Source organism: Notolepis coatsorum (assembly GCF_963971535.1).
Source record: "Notolepis coatsorum genome assembly, chromosome: 7".
NCBI lineage: Eukaryota > Metazoa > Chordata > Actinopteri > Aulopiformes > Paralepididae > Notolepis > Notolepis coatsorum.
The window spans coordinates 139,695,966-139,712,363 of NC_140171.1; the positions used below are offsets into that span (position 1 = coordinate 139,695,966).

The 16,398-nt window shown below is 41.1% G+C and overlaps 1 protein-coding gene across 1 annotated transcript; it reads left to right on the forward strand.

The window, feature by feature from the left end:
* Window positions 1-4,586: 4,586 nt before the first annotated feature.
* fgg (fibrinogen gamma chain) lies at window positions 4,587-10,416 on the forward strand (the record flags this gene model as incomplete). The annotated part of the gene is made up of 9 exons (XM_084318511.1): window positions 4,587-4,649; window positions 4,828-4,875; window positions 5,544-5,730; window positions 5,910-5,994; window positions 6,135-6,265; window positions 7,749-7,882; window positions 8,392-8,576; window positions 8,821-9,098; window positions 10,226-10,416. 9 exons carry the CDS (start codon window positions 4,587-4,589, stop codon window positions 10,414-10,416), a joined length of 1,302 nt encoding a protein of 433 aa, XP_084174637.1.
* Between the last annotated feature and the right edge of the window lie 5,982 nt (window positions 10,417-16,398).

Below are 16,398 nucleotides of genomic sequence, written 5' to 3' on the forward strand. Positions count from 1 at the left end.
TCGATATTTCCATTCATTATCCATCCAGGGAGCCTGGTGTTATCATAGGGAATGAGTCTGAGATCCCAAAAGTGCAATACCGGCCACACCAGGCGGCGGTATCGAGCACCCTTTCAAACTCTGTGTCTTGGGCTGTGTGTCGATTATATAGGTCCGGGCGGACTTTTCCATGTCGGGCAAGGGGAGCGGTTGTCCCGATCGGCTTGAGGAGCGTTAAATGCTCTAGAATGGATGATGTGTGGCGGATTATGTTGGCGACACGATCGACACCAATACTGGGACTTGCGATCAGATAATTGGAATATTCTTTTTTGGGCACATCCTAGTCAAGGTAAGGGCTATATGATATAAATCTTGCGTTGATCAAAGCATGCCTTCATTGTGATCCGAGCGTATGTGTGTAACGCTAGTCCATAACGTATTCCGTTGGTGACGATCAAAGCATAAAAAAACGCATTTGATTTTTTTATTGTAGCGTGTGTAGGGACGGAACGCCAATGCATTTAGTATAATACACGTTGGGGGCTATTACCAGCCTCCCATGAATTACCCTAGACCGCTCTAAAACCATACTTATATTCACCACGGTATAAAACGGGAATGTATGGATGAAAAAAATATAAATTTTTCACATATTGAACGATAGATACTCAATGTCAAATGGGCCATAGTTTTGTATCCATAGCTATAATATATAAAATAGTTATAGCCCTGCAAACACGCCACGTATTCCGATACTTTAGAACGCTGGCCTTTTAACCACACATTAGACATATCCCTCTGGCGCTGATTTTATGATGAATTGAAAATGGGGGACCCTGATGTAAACAAGACAAAAGTCTTTCTCTGGTCTGCATCCCCTTAACAATTGTGTGTATTGAGCTGTACTGTATTGTACCCATTCTGCAGTCTGTTAAAATTTCAATCAATCGAGTTAATGGGGGGAATATCGCTTTGGTTATCTCTTTGGACATTTGGAAACGTTTTGCTGCAGTCAATCTGCTACTCAACATGGAGTGACCTGTGTGTTCTGGCTCTACTTCGGTCTACATAGCTTAGCAATCAAGAAGAAACACACACACTAAGCCAGTGAAAAAGCTGCTTTTCTCAGTTTTTATATGTGAGACTTTATTAACATAATTGCATGTTGATATGATTAATAGAGGCCTTTCATGGAATGTTTAGAATGCCCATTGTCCTCCAAGTTGTTATGTGCACAATAATAGTCGCTACGTGTTGATATATGAGAAATATATACTCACAAATGTATTACATTGGTTTCTTATGACTGGATCTTGTAAACGAGTCACAGTGGAACAGTAGCCTATGCTTTTACAATGTGTGACCTACTCTATGATGTAGGTACATGATGTAGGTACATGATGTAGGTGTATGATGTAGTAAGATGTGATTAACAGTTTTTTCATGTTTTTATTTTATTGTATTTTAATTAATTTTTTTACATTTCAGTTACTCTTTTAGATATGCGTTTTACCCTTTTATATATTCATTTTACCCTTTTAGATATTCATTTTACCCTTTTAGATATTCGTTTTTTTGGGAATGTGAATGAATACAACCATTGTATCTTCAATGTTGAATACATTTTTTATTTCCTTTATGGTTTTTTTTTTTATTTTATTGTATTGCTAATTACATTCTGGATTAGTATTCTGTTTTCTTGTGAGGACCCCAGGAAGTCTATAGCGGTCATTCATTTGACAGCTAATGGGGATCCTAATAAAACATTAAAAGATAAAACTCTACCACTGGACATAGATTTGGCATTTTCTTTTGAAAGTGATTACCAATGGTCACAGGCAGCCATGTATATAGTTTATATTATGTCACTTATTACTTTCTACGTATTACTTTATGGCACATTAACTTATGGCATTTTATATATATATATATGTAACGGATGGTACCCAAAGCGCAGTCACGAAGTGCTGGGGTGAGTAGCGATGCTATGGGTTAAACTCACTCTCATCCTCAAAAGACAGACACGTTGCAAAGTAGTGAATTCACTTCTTGGTATAGCGGTCTGTGCTGTTGCCTGTGGCATGGGAGACCCGGGTTCGAAACTCTTTCGGCGCATCGAAGTTTAAGGTGACCCGGATGCATTGGTTTTTTTCTGTATGAGCTCCCGGGAGTGTGCTAGATAAAAATAGATAAAAAGTATAAAATAGAAAAAGTCTAAAGTACGTAAACAATATATTATTATTATATATTATATATATTATTATATATATATTTATTTATTTTATTTTGTATGTTCTGGCAACATATTTTGGCTAAATATGCCTCATTTTATAAATGTGTATTGATAACATAGTGCTGTAATAAAATGTTCTAATAAATATGCATGATCAAGTTCAACAACGTGTGCTTTTATTTTGATATTCCTTAATTCCATGTTGAAATTACGCGATAAGTGTGGGGTCGCCAAAAAAAAACCCACCTCAAAGAAAATCCTAAATAAAATGGGGTCATGGTATAAAAAGGTTTTAGAACCCCTGGCCTATCTAAAGAATGGTGAGCTAGCAAAGTATTTATACAGGAGAGTAAGTTTTCAATATGCAACACTAACCCATCCAGCTACATTCATTGCACACACATCCACATGCACACACTCACTTTAAACAAACACTCACCTTTAACATTCACTTCAGACACTTTTAACACTACACCATATTTTATCTATTTATTAAAAAAAAGATTTGCACTACATCCATACCTCATTTTAGCATTTAGCATTTTTTCTTTTGAGTTTGCATTTTGCAAACTTTTGTACTTTAGGTTGTACTTTAGTTTGTATATTGTATATATTGTATATTTTGTATAGTGTTTTGACTTTATTCTTTTAACTTTTTTTACTGTATGAAGCACATTCTCAGGGGCTCAAACAGAACCAAGCATTGCACTGTAATGTACATGTACTTTATATGTGACAAATAAAACAAGACTCGCACAGGTAGGGGGCAACACAGTCACGTGATTCAGCAGGTATTGCTGATTGCCTCGAACACGGTATGTTTATAAACAAGAAACCTGTCTATAGTAAAGTAATTGTAGGCTCTGCACATGTAAACAAGTCTCTCCCAATCTACATAGAGCAGTGGTTCTCAAACTACGGGTCGCGACCCAAAGTGGGGTTGTGGGTAGGTGACAGTCGGGTCGCACTTTTTTTTATTATATATATTTTTTTGGCAACATATTTTGGCTAAATATGCCTTGTTTTATAAATGTGTATTGATAACATAGTGCTGTAATTAAATGTTCTAATAAATATGCATGATCAAGTTCAACAACGTGTGCTTTTATTTTGATATTCCTTAATTCCACGTTGAAATTACGCAATACATTAAGTGTGGGGTCGCCAAAAAAAATCCTAAATAAAATGGCTTAGTATAAAAAAGTTGAACCCTGACATCACCAATGACTATAGGGCCAACAAGACTTGAAAACTGCAGTATTAATACTGTTTTTTATTAGGACAGTGTACTTTTCCAATGACCGGAGTAGAGGGTTAAAATCTATTTCTTACATTCAGCTCCAGATGTTGCTGATTGACATGGAATGAGGTAACACTGCTGTTAATCTTTAGCTAGAAATTGCAATGAGACAGTGTCAGCTTTTTTTGTAGGACTGGAGGGGGGGGGTATGATAGTTAGTACACTTTTAATGACTCGTCTTCTCTGCTGTTCAGTTTTGCACCATCATGTATCAGATGGTTCAGTCCTTGAAATGATGTTGCTGTTATGAATAAGCAGTTTAAATCAACAGAATGAAATAAAAGATATACAACAATTGTTTTAGTTGTGAATCACCTCATAGACCCATATCATTATATTACCCGTATTAATTTAATATCATTAACTCAATCACACTCACTCACTTACTCACTAACTCACTCACTCACTCACTCACTCACTCACTCACTCACTCACTCACTCACTTACTCCACTCACTCACTCACTCACTCACTCACTCACTCACTCACTCACTCACTCACTCACTCACTCACTCACTCACTCACTCACTCACTCACTCACTCACTCACTCACTCACTTACTCCACTCACTCACTCACTCTCTCACTCACTTACTCACTAACTCTCTCATTTACTCCACTCTCTCTCACTCACTCACTCACTCACTCACTCACTCACTCACTCACTCACTCACTCACTCACTCACTCACTCACTCACTCACTCACTCACTCACTCACTCACTCACTCACAGTGGGGCTGATGGACAAAAACAGTCATGGGTCGTTTTATTATTCAGACTTGGTTGCACTTGGGCCATTGAGTCAAAACAAATACATTGATCTGAGCTGTGAGCCGCCTACGGTTGTGACCAGAAAGGCTTCTATATCATCACATCTGGGAAATGATAAGCGGAGGTAGAGAGTGAACGTCACAACACTGTCCCAACATTGAGTCCGTGTATGAGTGGGTATGTTTACACACGAACCTCTCTCGTCAAACACTGAGCTGAGGACATTGATCTGATAAATATACCGTCCAGCAGCCTCTCTTCACTCTTCAGACGAACAAGACCACGACCGGTGGCCAGGCGACATGGCTCCATCACTTCTGTCCACGCTGGCTGGAATTCTTTTGCTTTTCTCCTTCTCATCGGCAGTAAGTCACTTCATTGGATTGTGTTATGTTATCACGTCGCTGTTATGAATAAGCAGTTTGAATCAACAGAATGAAATAAAAGATTGCTTTAGTTGTGAATATCATATTATTTCCGAGGCAAAATGGTAAAAACATCAACCGGCTAAATACGTTGTATTTGTTGTGATCCTTTCCGTAGCAACCCAGAGGTGACAGTGTTCAAGCATGCACACCCAACGATGGCTTTGTGAGTACGCTGCTCTGCAGATCAAATCTAATCAAATGTATTTGTAAGGCCCGACAACACACGCCAATGTCCCCTTCTTTAAACAAGTCAAGAAGAAACATCACAATAAATCAAGAACAAAAACAAAAAACACCATGAAATCCAAAATAAATGTAAAATAAATAAATTAATGCAACACACCCAGACATACCCCACGCGAAGGTAAGGAAAAACTCACTAAAAACCTAGCAATAGCACCAATAGCACTAAAAAAAAAAAAGCACCACAGGCAATGTGAAGGGGAGACACCTTAGAAGGGCCGTTCAGAGGGGGGGGGGGGGTCTCCCTTCTTAGATGTTGGTGATAGTAGTGTTGCTATAAAACAGGCGAAACAGTTGGTAAGTATGTACATATACGTGAAACACAAATAAGTACATGCAATAGCTGGGGTACATAAGAATATTTTAAAAGATTGAAAATAGAGCTGATGACGGATCCATTTGAGGTATGGGAGCGGTGTAGAGAGGATCGCATACACAATGTGCTCAGAAACATTGATCATATATCGCTTCATCAATATTCACAACGCACACATATAGGTTGCTCTATTTTGGTCTCACGTTGCATATATTAGTCCCGCCGTGTGCATTCCATATATATAACACAACATTTGTTTTTTCTGGATTCAGGGAAAGTATTGTCCAACTACTTGCGGAGTGGCTGATTACATGTTCAGGTACAAGCCAGAAGTGGACGTGGATCTGGACTACATGCTGGATGAACTGGACCGAATTGCCAATTTGACCGACGGGACAGAAGAAAAAGTGGTCTACATGAAGGAGTCCTCGGCCTCGGCCCAGAAGTCCTCTCCGCCAGGTAAGGGACTTCCATTGGTTCTCATACAGCGAGTAGAGATGATGGTTGAGGGATGAGAGAAAATGACACCGCTAATAATGTCAATGGAATCATCCTTTTACTTGTGAATCTGATATGACTGTGTGATGTCATAGAGTCTGTCTACCACGGTAATAAAGCAGATGAATGTTGTTCTCCAGACTACTTTTACACAAAATCATCAAGCATGTTGGATGACGTCCTGCGCTACGAGAAGACCATCTTCACTCAGGAGCAGGACATATAGTAAGTATTTTTAGTCACTCAGTAGCTATATTTTAAGTATTTCCCCAAATTTCACTAAAACTAAAATTGGGATGTGAATTCCTGTTGGGGAAAAGTAAATATTTTTGTAAATATTTTGTTATCCGTTATGTTCTTTGCAGTCAACTTCAGAGTTTACTGGAATCAAACGAGAGGAGAATGGCAGATCTCAAACAGATGTCTGTTCAGCTGGAACAGAAATGCAAAGAGCCGTGTCAAGACACAGTTGACATTCAGCCGACGACGGGAACAGGTACGATCAACAGTGACCTTCAGTCAGATCATCCCAATTTCACAAGTGGTTTCTCAACCCTGCTCCATTATAGACCCACAGTTGTCCTTGTTGAGTGTTTAGTCAGAGAGCAATCGATATCATCAGTCAATACAGACAGAGCATGCAAGAGTAGTGTGTTCTAGTTAGGTGCGGTTTGTACTACATTGTATAAACAAACACAAAACCGCACAGACCCCCAGATCGTCCATGAGTGAGTGAGTGAGTGAGTGAGTGAGTGAGTGAGTGAGTGAGTGAGTGAGTGAGTGAGTGAGTGAGTGAGTGAGTGAGTGAGTGAGTGAGTGAGTGAGTGAGTGAGTGGGTGAGTGAGTGAGAGAGTGAGAGACACAGTGGCAGTCCTACTCACCAGGGGAAAAAGGAATATGTCCTAGTTTATTACTTTGCAATAAAAAAAGGTAACATGGAAATTATCCAGTAGGAATGTAGATTGAAACAAATTGATTAAAAAGCAAGCATAGTTTATCTTCTCTGTCCTAGTTTCTCAACTATTGATATTTCTGTGGATATATTTGGAAAACCAAAACCCTCATGCAGATGCTTTTGGGTGGAAACACCTCTTAAAATTCCCACCAACTTTTCAGATTTCATACAAATACAACAAATAGACCTACAGATGCAAATCCACAAAAAGGCACAAAGATATTGTGGCATCTCCACACCCCTAGATGACATATTCAGATTAATTTCAATAAGCACCTATTTATTTTTTTGTATTTTATTTTTTTATTGTTTTTTTAAACAAACGTATAAACAAACATGACAACACACGATAAGATATACAAGCATTATTAACAGTGCACATCCAATAAAATCACCATTTAGTTAAATGTCTTATACATAAGCACTTATTTCAAACCTTAGAGTTAATGAGTAATAGTTTTGCGATGAAATATCAGAGGATGCTGAACCAGAAAGATATTATGATATTGATAGATAATTTGACATATAAGATAAAATAAGATATTCCTTTATTGATCCCGTTGGGGAAATTCAGTCATCATAGCAGCATGGGGGAGGGGGGAGGGGAGGTACAGGTAGTAGAAGACATACAGGTACAGGTCACAGAATTATAGTACAGTGGAGAAGTAAAAATAAAAATAGAATAAAAAGGCAGTGTAAACAATATACAATAGAATTAACTCTGGACATGCGCATATGGGCAACAAGGTGCAGATGAGGGTATGTATGCCCTCTCAGTTATATTTGCCCTACGATAAATATAGTTACAATATAATCTAATAATCGAAATCGAATCTAATATATAATCTAAAAAAACGAAATGCTAAAATGCTAAATATAATTATGCAATATATAATGTAATAATCCAATAATCTAATATATAATATAAAAATGCTAAATGCTAAAATGCTAAAATGCTAAAATGCTAAACGATATGAATGTTCTTGTACTATATATGTGATGTGATATGAATGTTCTGTATCAGACTGCCAGGATATTGCCAACAAGGGAGCCACCACCAGCGGTCTTTACTACGTCAAGCCAACCAACGCTGCTGAGCAGTTCCTGGTGTATTGCGAGATCGACAGCTTTGGCCGCGGCTTCACCGTGCTGCAGAGGGTCTGTGTCACGCTTCCTGTCTAAGAAGAAAACGTCACTCACTAGTATCTCACTTCACTTTACACTTGCCGAAATATTGTTGTTATTTTGTGGAAGTGGATTTGAAAGTGGGGGAAATTGCATTTCCTACTGTAAAAAAATTAAAATAATCACAGGAAATTCACTGTATTATTTTACAGATTACTTTTGTTTTTCTACTTTAAGTGTAAATGCCATACAAATACAGTAAATGACCTTTTATCAAAATATTAACCATTAAATAAAGGTTGTAATCTGTAAATGTATTTGATTGTACTGTAATTTGACAGTAAGTATTTGGCAACCATTGCTGTCAGACATTTACCGTTTTTTTTACAGTATATACTTTGAGCTCTCTGAGACAGCTCTTGTAATGCTGGGTTAAAAGACACGAGTAGGAAATGGGAAGACGACAGATTAGGGTTTTTGAGGAACAGGTGCTTGTAGCTTATCAAAAAATGAAACATGTATTTTTTTTTGTGTCCATACAGAGACGTGATGGAAGCGTGGACTTCCGCAAGGACTGGGTCCAGTACAAGGAGGGCTTCGGTTACCTCTCCCCAGACGACACCACTGAGTTCTGGCTCGGCAATGAGAAGATGCACCTGCTAACCACTCAGTCCTCCATCCCCACCGTGCTGAGGATAGAACTCGTCGACTGGAATGGCAACAAAAAGTATGCAAATCAATTTTACATAACAAAAGCAAACATGACCTGCCATTAAGGCTAGACGTGGGATTACACAGCGGTTATGACTCAGCACTATGAATCTATCCCCGGATTCCTGTCTCTGCTCTCACTCACTTACTCACTCACTCACTCACTCACTCACTCACTCACTCACTCACTCACTCACTCGCTCACTCACTCACTCACTCACTCACTCTCACTCTCACTCTCACTCTCTCTCACTCGTTAGGCACGCCGACTACGCCATGTTCAGAGTGGGGGCCGAGGTGGACATGTACCGCCTGACCTACGCCTACTACTACGGCGGAGACGCGGGGGACGCTTTCGACGGCTTCGATTTCGGAGACGACCCCAGTGACAAGTTCTTCACGTCTCACAACGGCATGCAGTTCAGCACCATCGACAAGGACAACGACAAGTTTGACGGCAGCTGCGCCCAGCAGGACGGCTCTGGGTGGTGGATGAACCGGTGCCACGCTGCCCATCTGAACGGCAAATACTACCCGGGTAAGATCATACTAGGGCTGAGCCCAAACGTTCGAACGTTCAAACCTTCGTTCGTTACGTTGGCATTTGAATTCTAAATCAACATTCGAATTTTTTATTTTTAATAAAAAAAGATTAAAGATTTTCATTCTGTTTAAACCAATGGGGTTTTTCTTCACAGTTGCAGATAAAGATTAGGCTACACTAATATTATAGTATTAAAAGAAACTGATGAGTTATATTCATTAGAAAGTAGATTTAATTGATTTAGTTGGGCTGGGGCTTCTCCCTGGGCTGGGTCTGGGTCTGGAAAGTTGATTTAATAAAAGAAAAAAGACTCATTCAATCAGATTAATCACTTTATTCAAATTGAGGATTTAGTTTGAGTATATACATTTTATTTATTTTTTATTAAAAATGTATACATTTTATTTTATTTTTATTTTTTTATTAAAAACGAAGGTTCGAACGTCCGTTCGAAAAACCCTGACGAAGTTCGAATCCCAAAAACAGTCTTCGGGGACAGCCTTAGACCATACCAATACCAACTCCGCCAAACACACCTCGTTTTCATACACACGGTGGTGGCAAACTGGCTCTATGTTTAAACCCTTTCACTGCCACACTACCAAAGGGTTAACCCTTTCCCGGCAACAATACAGAAGGTTAAATCTTTTCACTGCCACACACGACAAAGGGTTAACCCTTTCACAACCACACTACAGAAGGTTAACCCTTTCACTACCACACCACATACGGTTAACCCTTTCACTGCCGCACGACAAAGGGTTAACCCTTTCACAGCCACACTACAGAAGGTTAACCCTTTCACTACCCCACTACAGACGGTTGACCCTTTCACTGCAGCACGACAAAGGGTTAACCCTTTCACAACCACATTACAGAAGGTTAACCCTTTCACTGCCACACGACAAAGGGTTAACCCTTTCACAACCACACTACAGAAGGTTAACCCGTTCACTACCACACTACAGAAGGTTAACCCTTTCACTACCACACCACATACGGTTAAACCTTCTCCACCGCCCCCGAAGAAAAGGTTGTTTCTTATTTGTAAACGCCGACTATACCTGAATGACCACACTTGAATGACCTTTGACCCGTGTCTCCTCTCTCTCTCCTCTCAGGCGGGCGGTACACGGAGAAGGACGCGGGAGAATTCGGCTACGACAACGGCATCATCTGGGTCACGTGGCACAGCCGCTGGTACTCCCTGAAGGAGACCACCATGAAGATCATCCCCATCAGCAGGATCACAGCGGGGGGCGGACAGCAGACCGGTGGAGTCAAACAGTTCGGAGGCCTGGGAGACGCGTAAAGAATGTAGAGCGGCGTATAGGAACATCTCTGTGAACCGTCCCATACTGTCCCATTATTGAGAGCTACAGGAGAGCACAGTGATAGTGGCCCGGGGGGGTGTACTAGGTTTTATGAAAACGATAAGGCTGTTGACTTTAATGTAAAACTAAAAGGATGTGGTGGATTCATCTTAGATCAGCGGTTCTCAAACTAGGGGTCGCGACCCAAAGTGAGGTCGTGGGTAGGTGATAGTGCATTGACAAGCGCATAGCGCAAGTAGAGAAATATATAATAATCTATAATTTATTTTTTATTTTTATTTTTTATGTTCTGGCAACATATTTTGGCTAAATATGCCTCGTTTTATAAATGTGTATTGATAACATAGTGCTGTAATAAAATTGTCTAATAAATATGCATGATCAAGTTCAACAACGTGTGCTTTTATTTTGATATTCCTTAATTCCATGTTGAAATTACACAATACATTAAGTGTGGGGTTGCCAAAAGAAAATCCTAAATAAAATCGGATCTGAGAACTGTGGGTTTGAGAACCCCTGTGTTAGATTAATGAGTCAACATTCAAGGTCATGGTCTGTTTGTTTCAAAACATCTTTGTTCAAACCAACTGCCTTAAAACTGGCTTTAACTTCTCTCCAATGTTTTTGATGAAATGTAAAACTGTCTTCTATGTGTTGCATGTTGGAGTGGTGCTTGCTTGTATGTATGTCTAGTCTGAGTGTAGGACACTGAAACATGTGTATCTGTCTTTTCGTTACATGTTCGTTTGGACCACTAAATAAACGTTTTTTTTTTCTTTACCTAAGAAATTGTCATTACTTTATAGACCGGTGTAATTATTCATCCAGTCATTGTTGTCCTGGAGACCGAAACCCCCAGCGACTGAAGTTCTTGCAAATAGCAGGAGTTTCCATTGAAAGAACGAGAGAGAGAGAGAGAGAGAGAGAGAGAGAGAGAGGAGAGAGAGAGAGAGAGAGAGAGAGAGAGAGAGAGAGAGAGAGAGAGAGAGAGAGAGAGAGAGAGCGAAAGAGAGAGAAAGAGAGAGAGAGGGAGAGAGAGAGAGAGAGAGAGAGAGAGAGAGAGAGAGAGAGAGAGAGAGAGAGAGAGAGAGACAAATTCGGATTAAATGTGCTTTTAAACAACCTTCCTTAAAGAATGTTATTTATCAACACTCCCAGCATAGCATAGTCATTAATTTTTTTATTCTTGATTAAAAACACACATACACACACACATAAAAGCACACACTCATATTCACATACACACACATATAAGCACACACTCATATTCACATACACACACACATAAAAGCACACACTCATATTCACATACACACACACATAAAAGCACACACTCATATTCACATACACACACGCATAACAGCACTCTCTCTCTCTCTCTCTCTCTCTCTCTCTCTCTCTCTCTCTCTCTCTCTCTCTCTCTCTCTCTCTCTCTCTCTCTCTCTCTCTCTCTCTCTCGTTCTTTCAATGGAAACTCCTGCTATTTGCAAGAACTTCAGTCGCTGGGGGTTTCGGTCTCCAGGACAACAATGACTGGATGAATAATTACACCGGTCACATACACACACACGCATAAAAGCACACACTCATTCACATACGTACACACAGATGGACAAACTATGAAAAATGGCATATGGTATTTGCCCTATTCTGAACCTTTTTCAGTAATGGGTAATGTGATTACACACAATAAATTGAGTGCATTACTCAAGAGGGATGAAGTTGCAGAGTAAAATCTATTTTCTTTGTAGTCCATCTATTCAGCGCACAAATTTAATTATTGAAAGCTATAGCACAGTGATAGTGGGAGGGGAGTCGACTAAGTTTTATATAAACTATGGGCTACTGATTTATATAAACTAAGGCATATGATTGATTCATGTTAGATTAATTAATCAACCTTGAAGTTTGACGAATGGATATCTTTCAAACTGCTTGAAGGCAAAACAAAATGTTATTCAATTGGTGCGGTATAGCAGGAACATCTGATCCGCCGGCCTCACCCAAACCTCGAGGTTACATCATAGTCCAGGGTCAGTCCACAACTTTGGACCCCCAGCCCTACTTCCTACACCAATGATGTTGTAGGGCGGTAGAGTCCATGCTCTCAGACTAAGCTATAGAGTAATCCTATACTCCCCTGTGCATGCACACGCATGCACGCACGCACGCACACACACACACACACACACACACACACACACACACACACACACACACACACACACACACACACACACACTAAGTTTTGCGAATTTCCAAGTTTTTAAATATACTTGCTTCATGTACAAGGTTCTGCATGGACTTGCCCCTCCCCCATTGAATGAGTTCATCCAACAAAAAGGAGACACTGGCATTACCACCAGGGCCATCAGTAGAGGGGACTGTAAGGTGCCTTTTCGGTATACTACCTTTGCAAAAACTGTGTTCTCTGTTAAAGGTGGTAACTACTGGAATAACCTACCAGTTGCGATTAGAGAGTGCCCCACATACTCCATGTTCAAGACCCATCTTAAACTGCATCTCAAGGCAAACCAGAACTGTGATCATTTTTAATCTAATTTAGTAATGTAACTGTTTTATTGTTGTTTTTATCATTGATTGTCACAATGCTTTTACCTTAAGCAGGCTATTTATTTATTGAAAGAGTTTTTTATGTCTCCTGTTTAGGGACTACGGGTGTAAATTAGCTCTTGCTACAACCCTGCACGTCTACATTTTGTATTCTGTACTTGATGTTCATTGACGTGTGTTGTCCCTACCAAATAAACTATCAAACACACACACACACACACACACACACACACACACACACACACACACACACACACACACACACACACAAACCCAAACACAAACACAAACACACACGCACACACACGCACACACAAACACACACGCACGCACACACAAACACACACACGCACACACGCACACACACACACACACACACAAACACACACACACACACAAACACAGAAACACACGCATGCACACAAGAATACTTGTGGGAAATGTGCTGTCACAGTGACTAAATCTAAGTCAAATCTAAGACTAAACTGATAACTGAGTTTGTCAGTGATGTCTTTCTGAGTAGAACTCTTTCGAATTATTTACAACAATTTGACAGCTGCCACTTCTACTTTTTTTTTTTAACACTTTTTCTCCTCCTGTTTTTCTGTGTTTTTCTCCCATCCCAATTTAGTCGTTATGCCAATTCCCCCCTCCCCTTCCTGGTCGTTGCTCGCATGTGCCCCCCACTGGTTGGTCTAGGGAGCCCTGAAGTCTATCACATGCTTCCTCCGAGACATAGGAGACAGCCAGTAGCATCTTTGCACCTGACAGCGCTTGTATGTGTAACGCGTGGGAGGTCACACTACCTCCGCCATTTCCCTCCCTCGCTGTGCAGGCGCCCTGACCGACCTGTAGGAGTCGCTGTTTTACAACGACCAGAATACCACCCCAATGGCTTCCCTCCCGCTGACTCTGCCAATTGAGCCATGGCCGGCCAAGCCGGAGGCAACGCTGACAGCCGGATTCGATACCAGTGTCTCTCGCGTTGGTGACGAGCGCTTGGTCCGCTGCGCCACCCAGCCTCCACTTCTTTGTGTTAGTCATCAAAACAAACCTTTGCAAAACATATTGGATTTTTTTTCTAAATATCTCAGAAGATATGTAGAGTATATTGTGCATGTGTCTGTCTGTCTGTCTGTCTGTCTGTCTGTCTGTCTGTCTGTCTGTCTGTCTGTCTGTCTGTCTGTCTGTCTGTCTGTCTGTCTGTCTGTCTGTCTGTCTGTCTGTCTGTCTGTCTGTCTGTCTGTCTGTCTGTCTGTCTGTCTGTCTGTCTGTTTGTCTGTCTGTCTGTCTGTCTGTCTGTCTGTCTGTCTGTCTGTCTGTCTGTCTTTCTGTCTGTCTGTCTGTCAGTGTGTGTGTGTGGGCTACAGAGTACTGTGTGGGTGTATTTGTCGCCATTATCATTCCCCTCAGTGACCACTTGTTATGTCAATATTGCCAAACCTTAGAATCTGGGCATGAAAAGGATGAGCCAAAATGAGGGACTGTGACCTCACTGACCTGTGCATAGTGTGGTTGAGTGACTAATGCATTTAGTCCACTAAGCTGTGATTCAGACATTTGGCCCCTGATTTCATAACCTAATGGTGTTTTGCCCTTATAATGTTTGAGACACTCTGTAGTGTAAGCCTATCAATTTGTTTTACGTAACAGGGAACAGACATAATGAATTAAGAAAGGTTCTACAAAAGGTAGAAAAGGTTCTTTCAAACTGAGGAAAACCTACACACCATAAATGTCCCATAGCCTTCATTTGTCTGTTTGGTCACTTACACAAAAAGGTGTAAATATAATCTGAACATTTCTGTTATTTCTCTCATTTGTAAAATGTTGATAGATTAGATAAACATTAATCAGTGTACTTTGTTAGGCAAACATGGCCTCATTTCACTATCTCTTAAAGATGCAGTACAGTGGAAATCGTGTTGTTCATTTTTTTTAACGAAGGTATGTTGACATTACCAAAAATTGCTGTTGTTGTTGTAAAAATTATGACAAAAGCCCTTTGATCACTATCCCTCTGGATATCAATATAATCAAACTTGGATTCTGTTACATAATATCCATTGGTTGTGATAAAAAAAGGCTGCTCTACTCTGGTTACCCTGATTGGTCCATCAGTCAGTTTTTCAGTTGTTGGTTACATCTGTTCCTCCCTCCCCATCAACCTGGACCCTCTGCAATTTGCATATCGCCCCAACAGGTCCACGGAGGACGCCATAGCCCATGTGCTGCACACAGCAGCATCACATCTGGACAAGAGGCAGGGGAACTATGTGAGAATGCTGTTCATCGACTACAGCTCAGCATTCAATACCATAGTCCCCTCCAAACTCATAGCCAAGCTCAGGGACCTGGGCTTGAACTATGACCTGTGCCAGTGGGTCCTGGACTTCCTGACGGGCAGACCCCAGGTGGTAAGAGCCGGCAACTGCACCTCCTCATCCATCACGCTCAACATAGGGGCCCCCCAGGGCTGTGTTCTGAGCCCCCTCCTCTACTCCCTGTACACACATGACTGCGTAGCACAGCGGAACAACAACACCATCATCAAATTTGCTGATGACACAGTAGTGGTGGGCCTGATCTCTGCCAACGACGAAAGGGCCTACCTGGAAGAGGTAGAGAACCTGTCACAGTGGTGTCAGGAGAACTGCCTCTCCCTGAACGTCAGCAAAACAAAAGAGATGATTGTGGACTTCAGGAGGTCGGGGGTCAAGGACTACAGCCCCCTCAGCATCGACGGGGCACCAGTTGAGAGAGTGAACAGTTTCAAGTACCTCGGAGCCCACATATCCGAGGACTTGACATGGACCACACACATTGACCGTGTTGTGAAGAAGGCACGACAACGCCTCTACTTCCTCAGGCGCCTAAGGAAGTTCCAAGTCAGTCAGAAGATCCTTAGGAACTTCTACTCATGTACAATAGAGAGCATCCTGACCGGCAACATCACCTCCTGGTTTGGGAATAGCACTGCACAAGACCGTAGCAGACTACAAAGAGTGACACGTTCAGCCGAACGCACAATTAGAGGGGGGCTTCCCACCCTCCAGAACATTTACAACAAGCGGTGCAAGGGGAAGGCTAAGAGAATTATTAAGGACTCGAGCCACCCGAACAACTGCCTCTTTGAACTGCTGCCGTCAGGCAAGCGATACCGGAGTCTTATGGCGAGCACAGAAAGACTCAGAAGGAGCTTCTATCCCCAGGCCATCAGGCTGCTAAACGAAAATAATCGCTAAACGAACAATAATCACTATGCAACAACCATCAAATGCACACAGCACACACACCCACACGCACACACTCACTCAAACAAACAACACACTGCAGCACCCACTCTCCACACTTTAGATCACACAAACACACTTACACTTTATATT